This window comes from Leuresthes tenuis, unplaced genomic scaffold, assembly GCF_036924035.1.
Source record: "Leuresthes tenuis unplaced genomic scaffold, fLeuTen1.0.hap1 SCAF_9, whole genome shotgun sequence".
In the NCBI taxonomy this organism is placed as follows: domain Eukaryota; kingdom Metazoa; phylum Chordata; class Actinopteri; order Atheriniformes; family Atherinopsidae; genus Leuresthes; species Leuresthes tenuis.
Genome location: NW_027325363.1, coordinates 33113970 through 33133082, shown reverse-complemented (window position 1 = coordinate 33133082; position 19113 = coordinate 33113970). Strand labels below are relative to the sequence as shown.

The 19113-nt window shown below is 40.5% G+C and overlaps 1 protein-coding gene across 1 annotated transcript in view; it reads right to left on the bottom strand.

Moving 5' to 3' along the window:
• Nucleotides 1-19113, bottom strand: part of nlrx1 (NLR family member X1) — a 104474-nt gene that overhangs the window by 17870 nt on the left and 67491 nt on the right. Inside the window, exons 8-10 of the mRNA XM_072393131.1 lie at nt 15176-15271; nt 10754-10840; nt 5214-5465 (exon numbers count right to left, since the gene is read on the bottom strand). Of these exons, the coding sequence (XP_072249232.1) occupies nt 5214-5465; nt 10754-10840; nt 15176-15271 (435 nt within the window). The remainder of the gene's footprint in view (nt 1-5213; nt 5466-10753; nt 10841-15175; nt 15272-19113) is intronic.

The following is a 19113-nucleotide window of genomic DNA, read 5'->3' as shown; positions in this document are numbered from 1 at the left end:
TTCCACCTCTGGCAGAACTTCAATTATGTCCCAGGGGAGGTGGGGGACACTGAGTCTGAATGGACCATGTTCTGTGCCTCCATTGTTGAGGCGGCTGACCGGAGCTGTGGTCGTAAGGGGGCCTATCGTGGTGGCAACCCCCGTACCTGTCAATCTGAAGAAGGAATCTGAAGAAGGAATCCGTCAATCTGAAGAAGGAGTCCTGTTGGGCCTTTTTGGCCAGAGGGACTCTGGAAGCAGCTGATGGATACCAACAGGTACAGCCTCGGTGGTTACCAAGGCAAAAACTTGGGCGTGGGAAGAGTTGGGTGAGGCTATGAAGAACGACTTCCGGATGGCCTCGAAGAGACTCTGCTGACCTCAACTATGAATGTGGTGAGGGGAATACTTTAAGGACTTCATCAATCCCACCGACACGCCTTCTGATGAGGAAGCAGAGTTGGGGAGCTCGGATGTGGGGCTTCCCATTTCTGGGGCTGAGGTTTCTGAGGTGGTCAAAAAGCTCCTCGGTGGCAAGGCCACAGGCGGTGGATGAGGTTCAGAATTCCTCAAAGCTCTGGATGTTGTAGAGCTGTCTTGTTTGACACGCCTCTGCAACACCGTGTGGACATCGGGGACAGTGCCTCTGTACTGGCAGATCGGTGTGGTGGTCCCCCTCTTTAAAAAGGGGGACCGGAGGGTGTGTTTCAACTACAGGGGGATCACACTCCTCAGCCTCCCTGGTGAGGTCTATTTGGGGGTATTGGAGAAGAGCATCCCTCATAGTCAAATCTCAGATTCAGGAGGAACAGTGTGCTTTTCGTCCTGGCCGTGGAACAGTGGACCACCAGGTCCACTGTCTACACCCTCAGCAGGGTCCTGGAGCGAGCATGGGAGTTCGTCCAACCAGTCTACATGTGTTTTGTGGACTTGGAGAAGGCGTTCGACCGTGTCCCTTGGGGAGTCCTGTGGGGGGTGCTCCATGAGAATGGCGTGCCGGACCCCTTGATGGGGGCTGTTCGGCTGTTCTGTATGACCAGTGTCAGAGTTTGGTCCACATTGCCGGCAGTAAGCCGGATTGTGCTGCCCTTTGTCACCAAAAAGGGTGAACTTCTAGGAGTAGCCAGGGCGTTGAGGGGGTCCGGTTTGGCGACCTCAGAAGCGGGTCTCTGCTTTTTGCGGATGATGTGCTTCTGTTAGCGTTGTTGTGGTGTGATCTTCAACTTTCACTAGAGAGGTTCGCAACCGAGTGTGAAGCGGCTGGGATGAGAATCAGCACCTCCAAATCTGAGGCCATGGTGAAAAGAAAACAACAACTGTTTAGCAGTTTTATTAACGTGTCTCCATGGGTCTAGTAATTTGTAAGAGTCCATAAATGAAAGAATTGTTCTTGCAGATTTGGATACCATGATCGGAAACTTAGGGTTTGATCTGTCCAAATTTGGCTCTAAAACCAGGTTAAAATCACCCCCTAAGATTAAGAGGTGGGTGGCAGGCACAAGAAGAATTGTAAAAAAATTGTAAAAGAACTAGGGCTGGGTAATATTGACCAAAACTAATATCTTGATATTTTTAAGCTAAATGGCGATATACGATATATATCTCCGTAGTTTTTCTTCCCATAAAGGTAATAACAAAAAGGCACTTCAGAGTTAAAGCTAGATGTCCCAAATATCACACAGGCACTTTTATTAAAATTTAGCGGTAGAGGTACGTGAGAAATTGCTCAAAAATAAACTATTGACATATATTAAATAATAATGCTCCTCAAATAAAATGTTATTTTCCTGCATAACAAAAGACTCACAGCTGTGCTATTAAAATGTAAACAGAAAAGAACAAAAGAAATAGCAAAAATAGCAAAAGGCTGACTTTAAAAAGTCAGTTTCAAGTGAAGTAGACTTTGCCAAAGTGCTTCCTCCTGTGTGCACTCCCGTACATCTGGTACTTTGTGCAATTAACAAAAAAACATGCAAACACACTAAATGAAATTAACAAAATTCCATCCTTCAGTCAGTGCCTCTTTTGTGAAAATCTCAAATAAAAATAAAGACACAATGAGAACACAATAACAGGCCAGGCCAACTACTATACATCTTACAGATTTTGTGTAAGGAAAACTAGTCTGTCAACAGACTTCAAGGATGCCCTGTACCAGGTCACAATGTTCCCACTGCAACTGAAAATCCTTTCAGAAGGGGAGCTGGTGGCTAGCTCACAAAGGTATTTCTTGGCCAGGCAGCTTAGTGCTGGATAGGCAACTTTGTGTTTGTTCCGCCATTTGAGAGGATCAGCATGACTCCCCACACAAACTGACAACAGATAGCTATAAAGTTCATTTTCTATTGCCTCCCTCTGTGTGAAAGCAGTGCTGGTGACTATGCTATGCTGGAAGAAGCTTGCCAGTCATCTGTTATTTTTAGCTGTGTGTGCCACTGCTGCTTCTTCTTGGTCTGCAGACTCCCAGACTGCAGAGTCTGGATGCAAAGCCCAATGGAGATCGCATCCAAACTCCTATCGTGGGTAAAAGCAGCACTAAAGTGCACAGGGTAGACTAACACACTACCTACTCAACACAGCAGAACTTTGTATATCAGAAGAAAAGGGCATTCATTATGTGATTTTGAAAGTCAGGATGAGTGCATCTCTGCACCCCAGATATTTAACTGGTGGCTGTAAGGTTTAGTCCATGTTGTCTTCTGAAAGAGATCACCTGTTACCTGCGGCACTGTGTGTTACAACATCAGCTTAGTTGTTACCAAGAAAAAAAAAAACCCAACCCATTGATGGCAACCTCTGAAGATTTCTACCTCACCTCCCTCTCTGTTTCATTTCAACTTTTTGAATGTTTGTCATTTGATTTTTATTAGATTTTGTTATCTATAAAAATAGATATATCATATATCAAAAATAGCATATCTGTAGCAAAATAATTTCCTTTTGGGAATGAACAAAGTAATATTGAATTGAATTGAGCATTGATGAAGTTTCCTAATGAAGTTTTACATCCTTAAATTATCCATTTTTGACAGATTTCCCAAAGCTGATTTTGAAGCTGTTCTTATTGAGTGATTTCTCCTTGTACTGCTGACAATTTTTAACATCTGTAATGAAGCACAAATGAACAAATAATCAATTAACAGAATAGTTGTTCTCAGACTATATTAGCAGATAGAAGTAGTGGTAAAAACAAAGGCAGAGGTATCTGAGTGGTTGTTAAAAACAGACGGCCCAAACCTAGACATGTCACTGTGAAGGACAGGATCTGTGCATTGGACGCAGATAAATTGGAAGAAAACTCACTGCAGTCAGTTCAGTGGCCCAGCCTCTGTGACATTATCATCTAAGTTACTAGATGACTAGGTTACAAGGTTACAAACTACAAAAAGGTTACAAAGACTAGGTTACAAACACGACACTCAAACAAATTTCAACCATGTCTCTCTCTACTTCACTTCAAACTTTCATATTGTTTGTCAATTGCTCTACTAGAGATAATAATGTGTTGGGATGTAAGAGATGCATATAGCTCTTTTGGTTGTACCCCATTAGGAAAATCAGACCGCGGTCTAGTTCTTCTCACCTCTACCTATACACTCATCATTCAGCAGTAACCTATGATGAAAAAGAGTTTAACAAGGTGTTCTTAGGAAGCTAAAGAAACTCTTTATAGTTGCTTTGAGACCACAGACTCAGTAACTCGCATGGAAATTACATTAATCCAATGACTGAGTTTGACAGGCTATATCAACTTCTATACTGAGACCATTATCCCCACGAGGGCAATGAGGTACTTCCCCAATAATAAGCCCTGAATCACCAGTTACCTGAAAAAGCTGCTGAAGAGTATGGACACCTGAAAGAAGAAAAAGAAGATAATACAGAATAAGGATGTGTGTGTAGGAAAAAAATGGAAACAAGTTCCAGGAGAACAATGAGAGGGATGTGTGGCTACCGGTGAATAAGATTACAGGCTTTAAAAAGAATGGGAATCAGACTGATGGAACTCTAGACATAACTGTGAACAGGTGAACAGGTTTTCAATAGGTTCAATTCAGAACAACGCTCAACACTGTCCACCCTGCTTCCAGCTACACAGAGTTCCAAACCTCCCTTGTACCAAAGTCTTCTACACCATGTACAACCACAATATTACCTCAGTCATGGATCTTAACCCCCCACCCACTCCGAACACACTGAAACCTCCTCTCCACCCTTTCCGTCGCCAACAGTCAGGTGAAGAGGGAGCTGGAGACAAACAGACCACATTTTGTAAGACTGAAAGGTTGTGTATCTGAGAAGGTGGTCAGAACCACAGAAGCCCCACAAGGGGACAGAATTTTCGACATTCTTTACACCTCAAACTTTCAATTCAACTCATGGGACCTGCAATCTTCAGAAAAAATCAGTGAGTTCTGCAGCTGTGGGGTGTGTCAGTGATGGATAAAGGAATTGGGTGACATGTTGTGGGAACAATCATCTCATCTGAAATATAAATAAGACAAAGAAGAGGATTGTAGATTTTAGGTGGACCAACAATGAACCAAACACAGTTTCTCTCCTGAGAGAAGAAGTGCAGGCAGTGGCGTGCACAGACTTTTCGAAGGACAGGGGTGGAAAGAAAGGGTGACAAAGTGATAAACATAATGGACAGCAATGCACAGCTATTACATAACATAGTAATCAAACAACAAAGTGTGTTCAGTAAGGGGCCTAATTTGCTCTACTGCAACAAAGAACTTTGGAGGTCACTCTTGCCTATAGCAATAACTCAACACAATCACTTTTTTACAGTGATTAATGGCTATCATTGATTCATTATATTGGAAAATCATTTCCCCTTTTGAGATTATTAAAGTTTCATTATTCAATTAATATTGTTCAGCTGCAGGGCACCAATATGCCAACTTTAACTTGATTTATGTATTTCTTCACCCTGAAACATTTTTGTTGGTGAACCACTGTTACTAATATCTACATAGATCCATTTATTTCTGCATTGTAAATAAAACATTGTAATTAGTCTTCTTTTACTTTTTTGTGGTCTCTGTTAGGTGTCATTAGCTTATCTCACACATCGTCCATCAGCTAAGCATTGTGTATCATTGCAAGACTCCACTATCATGTTTGAATGTTACTGTAAAGATGACCATGGTAAGTCTGCATTGTGTGTGTTTCTATGAATAAAATGTCTAAAATATGTAAAGCTGTTGATGCAGAGAGGAGCTGCTTACTGCACAGTGTGAATACTGGGGTGCTCCCTGCAGGCATCGACCAAAGCCAGAGCTGCATTGTCGCCAATGTTGTTATAAGCCACGTTGACCTCCTGGAGCCCTTTGTGCTGCTGGAGTCTCTCAGCCAGCTCCAGGGCCCCATGGTCTCCCAGCCCAGTGTGCATCAGGGAGAGGTGTGTTAGGGACTGGTTCTCTGGCAGGGCCTCCAGCAGGGTGCAGCATCCAGACTCCAGCAGTGGGTTGTCACACAGCCTAGAGGGCACATTGAAATCATGGGATTCCTGTTCTTCTGAAAAAAAACACACTGTAAACTTATGTACAACAATGACATTAACCAGGATCTGATGGCACAAAAAAAGACTGTGGCCAACATCTAACAAATGGTATTTCTGAACACAGTTACACTTAACAGTTACAACCACAATGCCTCCCAGTCTGTAACGATACTATTATTCTGCCAGTGGTACTCTTGAAATAGTCCTAATCCATTTCTTGAAAGCTGCAAAAATAAGTCACGTTTTTGGAAACCACTGTGGAACCTGTAGATGGAGCTTCCACTGGGGATCTGAAGTTCCTGCTGATGTTTGGTTCATCAGCAAGAATTTAATACAGCTCGGATTAAACAGTGCTACGAACAAGCACTTAGGCTGGTAACTGTTTAAGCAAGAAAAGAAATGTATGTCTGAAACTAACCTCCAAACTAGAGTCAGTTTTAATGTTTATCAATCACAAGTACAATTAAAATGTACAACTCTACAAAACAACTCTGTAAGTACAGATCATATCTATAAGTACAAAAATGTAAGCCCTTATAAAGTAAGTTAAGTATAAAACAATTCCATGAGTACATATTGAATTTGCAACTTCCACCCTGACATAGCAACTGAAAGACCACTGGAGAAGCTCAGATTGTTCATCAGAAATATTCATGGTAAATTAAATGAACTCCATCTCTTTGAAGTTGATAAATATGGCAGCTCTCTGTCTGAGGGTAATTTACTGAGTGAATTAAGGGGATTGGCTACCTAGAAAGGAAGCCAAGGACTTTCCTCCACAGATGAATGACATAAGATGATGATATAAGCGCTCTGCAAAAATTTATCAGCTGCTGTTCAGTTGAGTGTAGCAGATTGGGTAGAGGAGTCGACATCATCCCTCTTGGTTACTTTGTCTGCAGTCTAAAAACCCTCAGGTCTCTCAGCCATACCATTTGGGAGGATGCTGGGAGCCCGTGGAGCGCAGATTGTATGGATGTAGTGGAGGCACGATGCTAGCAAACTAACTAGCTCCTGGACCTCAGGACTCCCCGGACTTACTCTTGGCACAGCTTCGTTGCCCGCCACCGGAGTGGCCATTCCTGCAGTCTCTCTCTGCAATTTCAACTGCTAGCTCGAGTCCATCTGCCCGTCCTCCCAGGATCTTTCCATCTCGGTGTCGTCGGTTCTGTCGGGCTTTGGCTGGTTTTCTCTGCTGGCCACCACCACATTGGGCTGACAACCTAGTCTCTTCACCAGGATCGCTGGGCTAACAGGCTGGTGGCCCCTCTCCTCATCATTGGACTACTGTTTGCCTGCTGCAGTTATGCTGTGGATTATCCCGTGGATACTCCTGGGGTACACATTACCTCTCCTTCCACAGACATCCAGCTCCTAGTCACAAACTAGCACTAGCTCCGTGCTAGTGCTCCACACCTGGATCATATCTCCGACCTCCACTCACTCAACAACCACCTGTGCCCGGACTGCATCGACATCCTCAGAGAAACTGGTCTATTCGCCGTCCTCCACACAGAGGGTCTGGTCGTTTTTTCAACTACAACTTTTTCAACTCTTTTTGACTCTATCCCAGCCATCTGGTCCTGCTCACACACAGCAACTTCCTCATTACGTCATCACAACAAACGACATGTGCATCTATCAAATCTCTGCCCCCTTCCTCCGTCATCACAACCTATCATGAAGCAATGTCACCTGAAACTGGCTTTGCTCAACACCCGCTCACTCAACAATAAAAGTCTAATTCTGAATGAATTCATAACTGACAATAACCTGGATTTCCTCTTTATTACTGAAACCTGGCACAAACCTCTACTTTTCTCTCAACCAGACCCCACCCACCGGATTCACTTATATGGACAAACCCTGACCTGAGGGGCGGGGAGGAGGTGTCGCAGCATTTTACAGAATGGACATTAAAACAGCTACCATCTCCATCCCTGCTGCTCGCTCCTTTGAACATCTCACTTTCAAACTCTATGGTCCCACTCCTCTGGTCACTGCCATCATTTACCACCCTCCCAAACCGACTTTTCTGACTTCCTCACCCAGTTATCTGCCATCTCACCTTTCGTTCTTCTTCTTGGAGATTTCAACATCCACATCGACACTGACTGCAAATCTGTCACTGAATTTCTGTAACTGCTACATTGCTTCAACTTCACTCAACGTGTCAACTTTCCCACCCGCAGCCTGGTCACATCCTGGATCTGGTCTGCTCCACTGGTCTCACCATATATCACCTTTCCAGCTTCAACCTCAACATCTCCAACCACCTGGCAATCATCATGGACATCGACATCCCATTGCCAACGCTAAGGATAAACGGGCAATATCTTTCAGAAACCTCAAATCAATCTCCCCTTCAGCTGTTTCTGCCGCTCTTCCAAGTAAAATATCTGCCTCCCCCCCTCTGTTAACTGACAATCCCTCTAATCTCACCAAATTCTACAACGAAACACTCTCCTCTCGTCTCAATCAGCTGGCCCCCATTAAAACTAAAACTGTCTTATTCACCTCTGCCCCCTGGTACACTCCTGAACTACACAAAATTAAATCACGAAAAAAACAGCTTGAAAGACTTCACAAGAAAACCGGTTTAAATGTCCATCTACAAGCCTATACAGATTACCTTCAGCAGTACAAGGATGCCCTCAATGCTGCCCAGTCCACTTACTACTTTCACCTCATACCCTCTGGCTCCACCAACCCCAAGGCTCTGTTTTCTACAGTAAATAAACGCCTCAAGGACAGCAACAATACATCCAACTCATTCACCACTGACAAATGCAACTCCTTTCTCTCATTCTTCCAAATAAAAATCGACACCATCTATAACAACTTGTCCTCCTCTCCTGTACCCCATGGCCTGCACTCCCACTTCCTCATCTGCTCCCTCCCCCTCACCTCTCAGCCTCTGTATCAGTTCTCCCCCGTGTCACCAGGCCTGCCCAAAATCATGACAGGCATGAAAACCTCCCCATGTGTCCTGGATCCCATCCCATCTCACCTCATTAAGGACTCTTTACCAGCCATCTCCACTCTCATCACAGAAATCATCAATTCCTCCAGGTCTGGCTCAGTCCCCCGTTCACTCAAACTGGCTGTTGTCACTCTCAACCTCAAAAAACATGGACTCAACCCTGACATCATGTCAAACTTTCAGCCCATCTCCAATCTCCCCTTTCTGTCCAAAATACTGGAGCTTACTGTTGCCACACAACTCAAAGCCCACCTCTGCTCAAATGACCTGTTTGAACCATTTCAATCTGTTCCCAAGACAGCACTGAAACAGCCCTCCTGAAAGTCCCCAACCTCCTCTCCGCAGACTCTGGCCACCTCACCATCCTCATCCTCCTAGACCTCACCGCAGCTTTCGACACCATCAATCACATAATTCTTCTCTCCCGCCTTGAGTCCTCCCTCAGCATCACTGGCACTGCACTCTCCTGGCTCAAATCATACCTCACAGACCAACAACAATTAATCCACATCAACAACTGCACCTCCTCCACTTTTTCTCTGTCCCAAGGCGTCCCCCAGGGTTTGGTACTTGGTCCTCTCCTCTCCATACTTTATCTGCTTCCCCTGGGCAACATCATGCGCCACCATGGTCTCTATTTCCACTGTTATGCCGATAACGTCCAGCTTTACATCTCCACCAACTCCATCACCCCCGCCACTCAACCACTCTCTCCAACTGCCTCGCCAACATCAAATCCTGGATGCAGACCTCAACTTCTTTAAAACTCAACTGTGACAAATCTGACCTGATCATTATTGGCCCCAAATCCCTCACCAAAACCATTAATGGTTTCCGCCTCACCATTGACAACTCCAATCTGTTTCCATCCCCCCACAGTCGCAACCTTGGAGTCATCTTTGACAATAACTTCTCCCTTAACCATCACATAAGCCAAATCACCAGAATTACCTTTTTTCATCTCAAGAACATTGCCAAACTATGCCCATCACTCTCCTTCTCTGCTGCTGAAACCCTCATTCACAAGAAATAAGTGCATAGCCTGCAGTTCTGCCATCTTCATTTCAATAATCTGGGCTGACGTACCTGAACTTTTAAAGTATCTAGAGGGTGACATCTGGGCGAAACAGGGAGCAAAGTTACATAGACACACTACATTAAAAAATATATAATTCAGGTTTCAGATGGCATATGGAGGCCTCCTTAGCAAGTAGTTATAGTTAAATGTATAATGTTGAAACTTTAGAGAAAGCAACAGGGTAAAGAAAGAATTTCTCTCAGCAGTAGAAAATATTGTGGTAAGCCTACACCAAAGAAGACTTATTTCCATCTTTCATAAGATTTTGTCATCTGGGTCACCAGAGACATCTGAGGACAAGAGACTTGCTTGGTGCGCAGACTTTTGGGAGAAGATAACTGGGTCTGAATGGCAAAATATTTGTACCCAATCACAAACACAAATATCTAATTCAGCTTTCAGACTGTTACAGTATAAATGGTCCATGAGGCTGTATATCACTCCAGAGGTTTTGAATAATTTCAGTGGTAATATTCCCGATGTATGTGTTAAATGTGAAACACATAAAGGGATGCTTTTCCGTTGTTTATGGTCCTGTTCAAAAGTACAAGAATTTTGGAGTGAGGTTGTTGAGACACTCAAATACATAAGAGGTGATTTTACCTATGTGCCCAAGAATGTGCATTTCAGCAGAGCTAACAAAAAGATGATTACCCTAAGCCTACTACAAGCCAGACGGACCATTGCAAAATGTTGGAAATCTATATAGAGGCCGACTACCAAAGGCTGGCTAGAGGACACTGTACAAGTTATAGCCATGGAAAAAATAACATTCACTGAAAGGAAAATATGTACTGTTCGAAGAAATGTGGACTTCCTTTTTGGACTTTGTAAAGGGCCCTCAATTTCTTAGGGCTCTAAAGTGACCATACAGTCATTACCCCTGTACAATTGCTGTGCAACCCACTGTCTAAATACCCCTTGCCTATGTACCAATGAGCGTGCCATCTAGTTCTGAGTGTTTAATTTAATTTAATTTAATTCATTTTATTTTTACCTTTATTATTATCATTATTTATTTATTTTTTTTACTTTATGTTTGTTTTTGTCTGGTAGCTTGTTTCTTATGTTTACTGTATTTGTAACTTCTTGTTCCTTGAAAAGAGAAACAAAAAGAAAATCCAATAAACACATTTGGAAAGAAAAAGAAAGAATTCCTTCAAATGCATGGGCTACTTATACATGAATGAAAATGTAATCTTACTGTAGAGAAATAATTGAACTCTTGGGGTCTAGCAGCAAGTCTCTCAACAGGATACAGGAATCAGGACCCAGGCTGTTAAACTGCAGACTTAAAACAACAAACAGGCAGAAACAATAATCACACCACATGCATATTGCACAAGCATGAAAGTCATTCAGTCAATAAACACTTTTACACACAAAACTTATTAGTAAGACAAGATTTTAACTAAAGTACTTCAAAAACTGAAACGAGTTTTTAGTCTTGTAAAAAATTATAGTTTTAGTTTTGTTGTTTGTACAAGGGCTGGGCGGTATACCAACTTTTGAATTTACAACAGTATTTTTCAGACAAAGTATGAAATCAGACACTACCTTCTGTATAATATAACCCTGTTTGTGTTTCCTGTAATGCTGCCTGTGTATTTCAATCAGTGGTGTTTGGAATGGTAGGAGTGCCACAAAAGACAACAAAACTGTAAAAGAATAAGAAATAAATGAGGAAATATATTCACTGATTTTCATATAATGTAATCAACCCTCAGGGGTCTGAGCGTATTTTGGCTGTATTTGAACACTTTTGATTTAGCTATTTTTGTTATATACCACATAAAAAATGTTTACCATACCAATCTTTGCTATCTTTTTTATACGCTTAGATAGATATTTTTGTACTATCAAATTTAAACTATCGTAACTCTGGTTTTACATTCTCTATCCACATCAAACAAAAACTGGGAGTTTCAAATAAGCACTTTAAAGTGTAGTTTACAGCAGCACAGCACAATGAAAGTGATCTAGTATTTTTTTTGTTATGGCACTTTGAAAACAATCTGATCATACCAGCGTGATCATAGACACCCAAGGGTTAATTATCAAATGTAATTAAATTAATTATTTTTCAATAGCTTTTGCAATTACAATTTATGTATAGACTTTGCTTTTGCTATTACCATTTCTGTAATGCTTTTATTGGATTGCATTTGCCAATTTATAATGGCTTTACTTTAGCTTTTTCTCAGTTGCTTTTATTATTACATTAGTCTATGTTATTGTCCAATTGCTTCTACAAATTGCTTCTGGTTTATTACTTAATTTTTTATACTGAAAGATTAAAGTGTTGTTAGCTGGTTTCTGTCTTGAACCCTCAAGCCAACAAGGTAATGAAGCTAACCATTAGCTTATTCCTCCCAAAGGATCACTTGTGCTAGAATGTGAATTAAAACCCTGTCAATATGAATCATTCCCTCCTCTGGAAGGAACTTGGATGCATTACCAATAGGATGCAACACAATCTAATACTATGCATGTAATGTGTTATAATGGTAGCAGTCCACAAGGAACAGGATTTGCTTCCCCTATGTCTATTTGTGCAGCAAGCTAAAGCATTAGCTTTTAGCGTTTTCCCCACCCACACTCACAATCAAATGCTGCCACAAACATAATATATGTACACAAGACTGCACAACATCTCCCTCCGATAGCAGTAATAGATTGGTGTCTAAATTGTAGCCATAGACATGTCAGAAGTTTCACTGTCTATTAAGCTAAAGTTTGCAGATAGTGGTGAAATAAAAAAAGCAATCCCAAGAAGGGAAATAATAAAACAACTGAGAAACTATAATTGATAGATAACAGGCTAGAAATACAAAAATATCAATTTTGGTTCATATCGCCCAACTTAGTTCAATAAGGGAAATACTAACAATGGCTATGTGCAGCACGAGCACTTAAGAAGTATCAACAATGCTGGTCTTTCATATAGGTGATAAGACTGTGGCATCCAATGAGCACTGCCTAGATTTCTTGATTTATAATTAATCAATAGGTGTATTTTATTTACTTTTATTCATAACTTTAGACTGTTTCTAAAACAAGAGGCACATGAACTACTGTTTGATTTAGAACTGAACTGTCTGTATCTTTTTATGACAATTAAAATTCTGAACTGTAAAAATGTGTTAACCAAAATATATGCTTTTAGACTTAATTCGTATTCCAGTTATTGCAACTAAGATATTCAGATTACATACACATTTCTTCACTGAAGTGCAAATGCATGAGAATTTCTCAAACAATATTCAAATATTACATATTGTTCATATCAAGGAGACAAAAAAGAAAATCTTACTACTAATCCAACTACTAATCTAGTATGCTCTGTTTACAGTTATTCTAATTATTCTCTTAACTGCCCACATTAAGCCTAGCTTTTGATTTTATGGTACACCACTGATGAGATTCCCCAAAGGGTTCAAACATGGGCTTTGAATGACACTAAATATCAACAGCAGAAAAGCCAGTATGCCAGAATGATATTTCAAACCTTGAACCCACAAAAGTTATTGTGAGAAAGACTGTACTTAACCCAGTTTGCTTGATTTGTCTGATTATTTAAGCAGCGGTAATGTACTTAAGACCATTAAGTAGTGAAAAATGCTACGAAGAAAATCTCAAAAGATCCAGCGCAGTGCAACCGTTTGAAGAACTTCAGATTTAATAATATTGACTAGATTAATCTTTATTCTCTGTTCTATTCTGAAAGCATCCACAAATATAAAATATCCAGTTGATTTCATATTTGGTGACAGCTGCTCAGTAAACAAATATAAATAACGTGAGCTTCAAATATCCAGCATCAAATTGGCTCGAGATTCACCATGCTTCCAGAACAACTTATTAATGGCTTTCAAAATCAAGACAAACTTGGCAATTTAGTGATAGACAGTGGGCCAGATTTACTGAGCAGGGTAAATTAGTGCATGACCAAAATCCAGAAACAGCATCAGGTGCAATGTATCTGGTACTGTGAGCTTAGATGTTAATGAGACTCCAACAAGAGGAATCATGCAGAGCAAAAGACTGCAGCAGTCAAACACTTCTATGCACTGTTGTTACAATGACTATGCGCTGCTCTTTAAAATTGAAGCACCCAGTGCAATCATCTTTATTTTTTAATGATGTATGAAATAATTTGCATGACGATTTAGATGATAAAATTATTTATTAACTTTATTAAATTAACTACTCAACATGAGCGTTATATCGCTTTAATCAACGTTATAGCTAAAGGACATTGTTACATGCTATCAATATTATGAGATTTGCTGTGCTGTTTCCCAGGTCCAGCTCCTCCTCTCCCTGCTATTTGGTCACAGCTCATGATTGGACAATAAAACCGCCAAGGATGAGCAATTCTCGGCCTGTTGGCCACTTTGTTGCAATCTCCACTTTGCCTTTGGTTATGTTGGTCTTGGTTGCAGATATTTGTACATAATAATCCTTGTTTAAGTTTTTCCTTAGTTTTCGTTTTAGTTATGAATTCAGATTGGCCTTGTAAAGGAGGGCTGCCATAGGTTTGCATATTTGCTATCTCCTTTGCTGCTGTGCAGTATATATATATATGAATGGCGTCTGTGATTTTGCGGTGTCTGTGGGATGTGTCATGTGGTGTCTTTAAGTGATAGAACAGACTAGACGTGTTCAAGTCGCTAGTAACAACTTGTTGGCAGCATGTTTTGTAAATTACCGTTGTCTGGTCAGTGACTGACATTTTAATCCAAACCAAAACCACACTATGGAATTCCGGTTCCCTCTTTTCGGTACTAATTCCTCTCTGGGTTCTGTTTTCATTGTGTTTTCTATCGTACTCTCTGCCAAGCTCTCCACCAAGCTATCCGCCAAGCTCTCCGCCACTGCCATGTTGTTGTTTGTATCCATGCATGCTCCCCTAGCACTGCCATAAAAATGCTACCGCAAAGTAGTAGCGTTGTTGCAGTTACATTTAGCCTTCATTCATTGTTCATACAACGTGTAATTTTAATTTAAAAGACAAACTATATGAACAATAGAGGACTATATCGTACGGTAGACATTTCTATATCGCACTACGACATATATTGTAATATTGCATGGCACTAATCTCCTTTATGGTTTAGTTAGTATTGTTCATTATTTATAGTTAGTTATAGTTAGGGATGTTTTGTTTCATGTGTACGTTCCCTCTTTAGACTATGTTACTCCATTCTTTCCACTAGACTAGCCTGGGAATGTAACAACATGCAAATTAATTTCCTTTCCTATACGGTTAAAAAAAGCCTACCATGTAATTACAAGAATAATGTTGTGAGGCTCTCATTCTCATGATCTTTGTTTGGTTTTAATTCCTGTAGTAAATTAATAAAATGCATCATTACTTATTATCATTACCATTACTATAATAGCTAAAGTTAAGAAATTGGGAGAAATTATTAAACATTCAACACCATTGTGCATTTCAAGTTTCTTTTTACAGAATTTAAAAACACAAAACTATATCAGCAGTAATTTGTGACCTTTGTGAATTTACTAAGCTATGGCTCAACACATGCTGTAATATGAATTACAAACTGGAGCAGTAGTTGTAGAAGGATGGAATGTTTTTTTTTCTTTGAGTTTGACTCACTTGAGGACACTTGTGTGTCTGAAGGCAGGCCTCAACATTTGAAGCATATCATGATTCAGGAGACAGGATGACAGGTCCAGCTTGTCAAGGTGAAAACTACAGAAAAGCATTGTGACAATTAAACAGACTACATGCTTGAATTTCCCATTCAGACAAAAACATCGAGCAATGCTTTCTGAAAAACAATTTAATAGCTGCACTAATCTAAGGTTAACAGATACACAATGTAGTTTTAGTAAAATATCTTAAAAACTGCAGCATTTGAGTCAGCGTGCTAATACCTTTTTATGTGACAGTAAAAATGAACAAACTGTTTTTGAAAACCTTGACTTTGTATTTTCATTTTTTAAGTTAATATGGAAGCTATGCTGCTTGGGTTATTTTGATGGGTACATCTTACACTTTTTAACAGCTGTTATGATGAGTAACAATGCCAACGGAAGAGTTATGTGCCAACAAGTGATAACTAAAATAAAATCTCAAATTCTTCATTATTTGAAAAGAGGAGACCATAGATGTAGAAATTAAACAAGTACAGAAAAGCAGAGACGTGTAGCTCAGATGGTTAAGCTGGCACCTCCCTACAGAAGCTGTGGTTCCTTGGCGCAGCTGGCCCAGGTTTGAGTCCTGGTCTGGGGCCCTTTGCAGCGTGTCTTCCCTAACTATTTCTGCTCCTTTTCCTGTCCGTTTACTTTCAAATAAAGGCCACTTGCACCAAAAAAATTAAAAGAGAAGAGAAAAGCAGTAGAAGTTTAAACAATTTCTACCTCCTGTCATAAGGGAGAATCAATCTTCAGATTACTGGGCAATAAAATAGACAAGTTTAGGAATAGGAATATCGGAAATCCAGCATTATATGTCACCAAGGTATGGCTGTAGAAGCATATAGCGGACTCCAGCGCCTCTATACCTGTCTTGCAGACGGTATAGGAAGAAGGAGACAGCTAAATGAAAGGCAAAAGTAAGGGAAAAATTATTGGCAGTGCTTGTTAACCACAGATGGTGGACTGCGAAAGAAGAATGTTTTGTGCTCAAAATATCGAACTCTTGGCTGCAAGTTTCCATTCACCTACACCTACCGCTGGACTTCACTTGTGCTATTTTGTTTGTCGTGCATATATCATCCTGTGCCGCTGCTGATGGTGCATGTAACATAATTTGCTCTGTAGTTGCTAGGCTACAAACTTAACACCCACATTCATGGTAATCTCTGGAGATTTCAACTATCTTGTTCTTCACAATTGTTCCAACTGTCCAAAAGATTTTCAACTGGTCCAAAAGAGAAAATAAAACAGATGCATTTTATGCAACTTTTGAGATGCACACAATTCATCTGGTAATCTTTCATGATGAAAAGCAGACCTTAAAGTAGTAGATCTCACCTCCAACTCTACACCTATCGTTAAGCGGCACACAGTGAATCAAAGAAACTGTAAAGAGGTGGTCACATGAAGCTGAAGAAACTCTGCTGGGGTGCTTCCAGATAACACACTGGAAAGTACTCTGTCAGCTACATGGATATTACATTGCTCCTCAATTAATACCATGACTGAAATTGTAAGGCACTACATTAGATTAATTGTAGTAAACATCATGCCCACCCGGACATTGAGGTGCTTTCCAGATAACAAGCCCTGCCTGACCAGTGATCAGAAGGATCTGCTGAACAAGAAGAAAATAACCTTCAGGAAGGGTAAAAAGGCTAAACACATCAGAAGTAAGACAACGTGTAAACTTGCAATCTCTTAAAGCATCTTGAGGCTGTTGGTCTGATAAAATTCTGAATTTCTGAATGCAGCAGCATCTGTTAAAATCACTGTAAAAAAAGCTCCTTAAAGGGGAAGTTAGTTTTTTTTTTTTTAAACCTGGACCTTATTTCTAGCATAAAATACATTCATCTACTCACCAATAACAGTTTGGTGAAAGTCGGCGTCTTTCAGACGCTATTTACATCACTCAAGATCTGCGTATATCCATATAATGGAAGTGAACGGGGCATAGACAATACAGAATCTAAATAAAAAATGATCTGTCTTTACTTCACCAATACTTTAAGATGAATGAATGAATGAATGAACGCATACTATTGTTGTTGTTGTTATTGAGGGCTATCGGGGGCTTTCTACACACGCATCTCGTGGGAAGACAGCTCAGTTCCTCTCTCTGCTTCTGCATCCTCCTTTCCAGGAGCTCCTCATCTGTATACTCTGGCTCAAAACAGTAAGGACGTCCATCGTACTCAAAGTTGTCGTCCACATCGTCAAAATCTGATAAACATTCTGCCATGTAGCACAAAACTAGCAGTAGCAAACTCCGTGTGAATATAGCTGACCGTCACAGAGGACGGAGTAAATAAGCTGTGCTGACGTCATCCCACAAGATGCATGTGTAGAAAGCCCCCGATAGCCCCCAATAGTGACGTCACGTTGACGAGACCGCCGCCATATTTGTGTCCAATGGGCTATATGCATGGAACATCAGTGACAACTTCCGCTAAAATATAAGCCAGCTCACTAACTTCCGGTACATCACTTGTCATTTTGACGGCATATTCCTGACTTCCTCATCCTCATCTTGTGAGGTAGTTATAAACCAATATAGAGATATATTGATATTTTAATTGTGTAATAGCTTGGAGTATCAGTTATGAAATGGAATAAAATATGTGAAGAATGAAAAGGTTGTTTAAATTTCAGCGTCGTGAGGGGACGACAGCTGAGCACCGTTGCGTCCCTCTGTGTACGACTTCAGCCAAATTTAATTTATATATATATATATATATATATATATATATATATACACAAAGTTTGCAGTTATCTGAATCTAGAAGAAGTCACATGGCTTTCTTAATAGATGCCATTCCTTCAGTGCTTTGCTGTCTTGTGCTAGTCTCAGTTTGGTGTGCCATGGCCTCTGTTGTTGCAAGAGAATTCATGTGTAGCTGTTGATGGTAGCTTAACACAAAGCAGGGACCCAGACATAAGCCATCAAGGCGTAAGTATGGTCGTGGTGGTGCATCAGTAAGTGGACATGTTTTTGGTGGACACGATGCTGAAAGGTGATTGGAGAGAACACTTCCTTCGTGGACTTTTTCAAAGGCACTGTCCACCAAGGGTACACCTCCTGCTATTTCCATTGTTGTTATAAATGGAATGGCATGTCTTGGTAAAACTCATTCACCTGCAGAACTGACATGCCTGGAACGTCACTGGTCAGGTGACAGACTCTTTTCTACAAGTTGCTCCTGAAACATGCACATAGCTGAAGTTAGACAGGGAATAATATGCCGTTTACTATCATCATAAATTAATTATTTCCATGTTATATTCTGCGTCAGTGCTGTGTAGCTCTACATTACAGGGATGGTGTGTCTGTACAGATATACTTCTGAGGAACATTTCGAGTTATTAACCTTTTGAGTGAGGACAATTTTGGAAAGTGAGGACATTTAGGCCGGTCCTCACGAGATTTTCACTGTAATGGCCTCTAGAGGCTGTAAACACGCGTCACTCAAAGTTTCAGAGAGGTCCCACGAAAAATGCAAAACTGAGAAAAAAATGTCCTCGGTCTGAATACACACACTTTTGCTCTCTATCGCCCCCCCATGAGTGTTTTTAATTATTGAACCACAAAGTCTTATACTAAAGAAATTACCGTTTCCAATTGTTTTTAAGTAAACTAAAATGCGTTATGTTGAACGTGCAATTTTAGGTGTTTTGAAGAAAGTGATGAAGCTGCCAATGACCATGAATGCAGGTACGGCATTTTGCTGTGTCTCTTATATACTGTGTGGCTTTTTCCATAGTTGCGATAAGGGAAAGAAAGAGATAATACTGTTCATGGTGACAAAATAACAATGTGACCAAGATGAATCTCATAATGGCCATTATTACAAAGGTGAATATTGAGAAAATTTGTATTTTTTCTGTTTTAGTGGA